A 5,693-nucleotide genomic window follows, 5' to 3' on the forward strand; every position below is an offset into this window, starting at 1 on the left:
ACCCTGGCAGCCCGGGTTCTGCAGCCCTGGTGCAGCCCCTGACCCCTGTAAACAGGGGCTTGTGGGGCTGCCAGCTTCAGGTCTTTATCGTGCTGAGCAAAGAGGTGACCTAAGCTAGGGGATGCAGCAGGTGAGCCTCCCTGCATCCCCAGACTCCCTCAGAAAACAGCTTGTAAAGACAGGAGCAGAGGGGGACACCCACCATTTCGAGCCCCACAGGTGCTTTGAGGTGTGCGGAGCACTCTCCAGACAGCACCCCAGCTCCCTGCACAGCCCGGGTGCCCCAGGACTGGGCTCCACCAGCAGCGCAGCTCTGCAGAGCCCAGCAGCACTCGCCCTACGTGGCTCCCAGGACGGTCTGAGCTATAGGTCACGGCACAGAGGGAGCCAGGACACCCTTTAGGCAACTACAGGGCCAGCTGGAAGCAGGAGGGAAGCGTCCAGGCAGCCCATGGATGCTGCTGCTCGTTCTGCTGCAAGACTGGGCGAGCTGCTGCAGCTGTGGGCACGGGCAGGGGTTACACCCAGCAGCAGGGTAAAGCTCAGTGGCTTCCACGAGAGAAGAACGGTGTCTGACCCTACACAACCTGGTGTAAGGCTCTCACCCTACAGTATTTCTACACACACCGCGCTCTGAGCCTGGGCAAGTGAGCGAGGCACTGGCCAAAGCCCCTCCAGCCCCACAAAGCTTGAGAGGCTATTTTTAGGGTGCGTGTTTTCTGTCCACCTTCCTCTCACCGGTCAAACGGATGCCCAGCAGCGTACGGACAGGGCTCGCGTCTCGGTGCCGCTGCTGCAGGGACTGCAGCTTTCAGGACTGAGCAGCTGATTCAAACCATTTTCCAGGCTTTGTACTTTATAGTCTGCACCGGTGCCCACCAAGGAATGGGGCAGAGCAAACACACCACGCTACAGAAGTCTCCAGAGATATCATCTTCCCACAGCAACCTGTGCCGTACCCTCAGGCTGCCACGCTGGACAGAGAGAAGAGCACCCCAGGACCCTCACCCAGCACCACCGCAATTCCCAGGGCAGGGAGGCAGTGCAGGGCTCTCTCTCCGGAGCTGTGCTGCCAACAGAGCTGGCGTCATTTCTCCGCATGTCATGCCTGTCTTACAGCCTGTCCCCATCCTGGCAGAGGGGACAGGGCTCAGAGAAGGCTCCTCAGCAGCTGCAAGGCTGAACGAATATTTGCAGGATAACTGGCATTGCCACTCAGGTACAGGGCTCCCCAGAGTGCCAAGCCCAGCTTCCAGCAACGGTTAAAGCACGATTCTACCCTGAAAAATGTCCTGGATCCTCTGGCACCTCAACACCAGCAGCAGAGGTGGGGTCTGTACCGGCAGGGACCTGCCAGCCTGGGCTCACAGTGGTTTTCACATCACCTCTAATCAGACTGGGGGCAGGAACGACCATCAATGCACAAATCGGAGGGAGACCTGCTCCCTCGGAGTTACCAATGCTGCACAGCCTGGCTGGAATGGAAGCAGCAGAGGAGACTGACACAGGCGGGCTGTGACTTCCGAGTGGGGCACACGGGGCTGTTCTTGGGAGAAAAGGCCATTTTCCAGGTAGATCGACACTTCAACCTGTGCTCTGCTGGCCCAGGTGACACCTAGCCACACTGTCACACCTACACACACCCCACGACTACTGAAGCAGGGGCCCAGATGCAGGAGAGGGCGATTGCAAATCAACCTGCAGCCAAGCACCCATCTCCCACAGCCAGGAGAGCTGACTCAGAAAGGAAATCTAACACCACACATCGAAGCTCCACTTCTCACGCAAGCACCCAAGAAATAATCAACTCTGGCATCCCCAGCAAGCGTGTGTTCTCCTCCAGACACAGGCTTAGTCAGCACGGTTCTGCAGGCACAGAAGGATCAAGGGGAAAGCCCTCTTCCCCGAGCTGACAACACTTCAGTGGTGGCCAGGCACTGAAGTCCCATCAGCTCTGAGGACAGATTTACTGGCAGCTGCCCCCACAGCCTGGCATCCCCAGACACTGGGGGTGCTTCCCTGCCAGCCACGCTTCGGTTTGCGGATCGAGAAAGGCAGCTTCCCATTTGAATCTGTGATCCGGGTTTGCTAAGAGCGCGGCTGCAGAGGAGAGGCAGCTCGGAGACGCCGGGGGCTCAGCAGCCCCTTCCACAGCAAGCTCACGCTCGGCTCTGGAATCGCATCCTGTAGAGACGGTCCCGGATGTACTGCTCGCTGTCCACTGCCACCTGGCTCAGCCAGATCACCCTGCTCTCGGAGACATCCTCCTTCAGCTTACGCTTCATCAGAGACACTGACCCTGGCTCCTCGCTGGGCTGAGGTCCCCTCAACAGCACGTAGCAGGCGTGGCGGCTCCGCTCGAACAGCGTGGCTGCAACGCAGAGCACAGGGATCAGCCCAGCCCAGTCTCCATGTTCGGACTGGCCACCAGACCCAACAGAGTCCAGGTGGTGCCAGAACCTGCACCTCCTCGCTGGAGGGCTGGACGGAGAGGACTTACCGTTGAACGCGATGATTTGGTCTGTGCTATTGCGGAGCTCCAACAGGACGTTCGTGTAGGAAGGATGGAAAAGGTACAGCTTCTGGAGAGGAGCTCTGGGTCTCTGCAACCAACAGGACACTATCACGACATGGACCCACGCGTCATCCCAGAGACAACGCCAGCACCAGCCTCAGCTCTTACTCATGCTCGACCAAACACATCCACTCCCATACTTGTCTGTGTCTGCCCAACTCATCCTGTCTGATGCCACCAGTACCAGTGCTGGGATTTTTCTCACTGCTCAGCACTCTCCTCCCCACCCTGAGCCTCCTGCAAGCAGCCGGCCCTCCTGCCTCAGGCAGGAGACAGATTTTTGCCTCAGGGCTGGCAGAGTTAGTGAGGAAGCACAGGAAGCTCAGCTGGTGCCCAGGCATCCTCCAGGACACAACCAGAGGTCTGCCTGCTTCTACCAGACCAGACTGGTCAGAGACCCCACACCCAGCGCAGGAGGCTGCCGTGTTAGCGGCACACACAGACACGAATGTGGACACTGGGCAAAAAGGCAGAAGCTCTGCCCAATTCTGTCCCAAAGTCTGGAGAACAGCACCCATGCAGCAGCACTACTCACTGTTTCGTTTCCTGGCACCTGGTATTCACCCCAGATGAGGAAGGTGGAGCGGTGATCAGCAGTGGGAAGTGTGGCTGGCCCAGGGCTCTCTGCTCTCCAGTTCAGCTTCAGGTCCCACTGGACTGCTCCGGAACCACTCTCTACAATCATAACCTAGCAGGGAAGAAAGAAAAGGAACTCAGGCCAAAGAGCTCTAACAAGCCACGAGAGAGAAGTGAAGTCAGGTGTCTCTACCCCACACTGTCCAGGGGAACAAGCATCTGACACACGGGAAGATGAGGAAACACTTGAAGCCGAACATCACAGAGCTGTGAGACCTGGAGGGGGGGCACAGCAGAGTCAAGTCACAAGTTTTGCAGCTATTTCAAGGGGTTCAAAGCTCTGTCACTGAAGCCTCTTGCTGAGAAGAGAACTAAAGTGCCTGAGCCAGCTTCAATAACCTGTTGAAAAAGATCCTTTCCCAGCTTCCTCAAATCAGCCAGAGGGAATGTGTCCCACCAGCTGTCCTCCACTCAGTGCCTGCCTGAGCTGTGACATGCAGAGAGAAGGGAAGGTAAAAAGAGGAGATTTCAAACCTTCTTCCTGTTGGGTCCGACTTCACTCTCCAGGACGATACCAAGAACATCAGGCTTGTAGTAACCGAGCTGCGGCTCGCTACGGGAGAGAAAGAGAAGGGACAGATCATAACACAGGCTGATGGCTTGGGCATACCTTGTTCTTTCAGAGCAGCCTCTATCCCCCAACAACTCCCCTGGGAAGAGACTCGACTGCTACAGCGTGCACTTAGCCGGGTACCACCCCAGCTCTGAGCCCAGGCCGAAGCCAGACACATCACAGCAGGCACTGAATGAAGATTCACAGCTTTGGGCTCCTCCACTTTGAAGCAGCACCTGACATTTGCTAGCAGAGGACACGCAACATGATCAGCATGATGCAGATATGACCATGGAGCAGGCTTTTGTGTTTCAAATGGGAAAAAAAAATAGCATCTGCCAGGACACTGCTGCTGCTGGGAGCCTGTAACATCCAGCCCACCACGGTAACACTACCTCACGACACGGGACACGTTGAGGGTCCACAGAGTCTGCAGATTTTGGGCACTGATCAGCGTAGCCATCTCCGAGTTCACAACCAAGATGTTCTCCCGTGATCGCCCAGGAATTTTTGCCAGGTAACGAATGTCTCCAGAGCTGAACAAGGACAGAGATATCGTTATGCTTCCTAGCCTGAGATGGTTTTACTGTGGGGTTTTGGCTTTCTTCTCTGCACAGTAAATGCACAGAGGAAACCCCAGCCTGCCTTCCCTCCTTTCTTGTGAAACCCTGAGCCGGCCACCAACACCAGCCCTCTCCTCTCCTAGTCCAAAAGCCACGTCACCCGGAAAGAACAAAGCCACAACAGGCCGTCCTGGCAGGAACACCCGCTCCCTCCACTCCGCCAGCAACCAGGACGTAACACCACACCTGGGAAGGGACAGGCGGTGCGTGGTGCGGTCAATGTTCTTCTCCCACTGAGGATCTTGCTCAAGGCTGGGAAGCTTTATTTCCATCCCAGTTGCTGCACTGTAGAGATCTTTCAGGGAATATGCATAGAGAGAGTTTTCTGTGGAAAAAAAAAAGCAAAAATGAGGGAGACAAGTTATCCTGCTCTTGTTCTAAATGGCAGGATTTTCCAGATCCGCCAGATCAGCTGTATTTTTAGGGCTTGCATCATAGAGTTGTTGTGATATTTTGAGACTGCTTCTGAATGCTTTTAACATTTATCTGTTCATAATCTATGTGTTCGACAATAACCATTTGCTACAGATGACTACTGAAACCTTACATTCTCAATGTTTTCCAAATAAAATTACTACAGTACGTAACAAACCTTAGTTTAAGCAAAACCCCCCCTTCCGTTGGCCTTGAATAGCTCATCTGCTAGATGAAAGCACAGCTTTTAAGAACACAAAACACTCTTTCAGACAACTGTTCAGTAATCCTGATTTCACAGTTACAAACACAACAGTACCTGTATAGAAAAGGAAGTAGGGGGAGGAGCCCAGGTTCAGCCTGATGTGACGAGCTTTCCCATCCACAGCCAGGCTTCCAGTGGAACCGATCTGTTTGCCATTTTTTCCTGAATAGATGAAGGTCTTAATCTACACAGGGAAGGGATTTAAAAAAAAAAAAAAAAAAAAAAAGGGTTAAAACGGTTAAAGGAGTGTTTTCCAAAGCTCTGGAGCAGCTGGTACAGAACAGCAGCGGAATGGGAACACCATAACACCATAAGCTCAGAGGGTAAATCCCTCCCTGGTTTCGGAGGTGTGGGCACAAATTAGACGATCTCTTTGCTGTGAACACTTTTGCAAGTTTGAAAACCACCTCCAGCAGAGCCACCTGCCCCGAGATTTTACTATATCTGCCAACCGCCTCCCCTGCAGGCTGGGGCCACCAAACAGCAAGCCCCGGCTCTGCTAAGGACACCAAAGATGGATTCAAGCCTTCTGAGAAGTGACAAGGGTGGAGAGGACCTAAAGACAGAAACGAAGCAGCATACGGACACAGGGGAAACTTGGCTTTACACGGTAGCTCTGCTAAATAT

The 5,693-nt window shown here is 54.5% G+C and overlaps 1 protein-coding gene across 1 annotated transcript; it reads right to left on the reverse strand.

The window, feature by feature from the left end:
* Nucleotides 1–2,153: 2,153 nt before the first annotated feature.
* LOC104463818 (protein ITFG3-like) lies at nucleotides 2,154–5,250 on the reverse strand (the record flags this gene model as incomplete). The annotated part of the gene is made up of 7 exons (XM_010076293.1): nucleotides 2,154–2,371; nucleotides 2,501–2,603; nucleotides 3,111–3,263; nucleotides 3,686–3,764; nucleotides 4,160–4,300; nucleotides 4,574–4,712; nucleotides 5,121–5,250. Coding segments are annotated over 7 exons (957 nt in total), but the record flags the coding sequence as incomplete, so codon positions are not given.
* Nucleotides 5,251–5,693: the final 443 nt, after the last annotated feature.

This window comes from Pterocles gutturalis, unplaced genomic scaffold (genome assembly GCF_000699245.1).
Source record: "Pterocles gutturalis isolate BGI_N339 unplaced genomic scaffold, ASM69924v1 scaffold21743, whole genome shotgun sequence".
Classification (NCBI taxonomy): Eukaryota; Metazoa; Chordata; class Aves; order Pterocliformes; family Pteroclidae; genus Pterocles; species Pterocles gutturalis.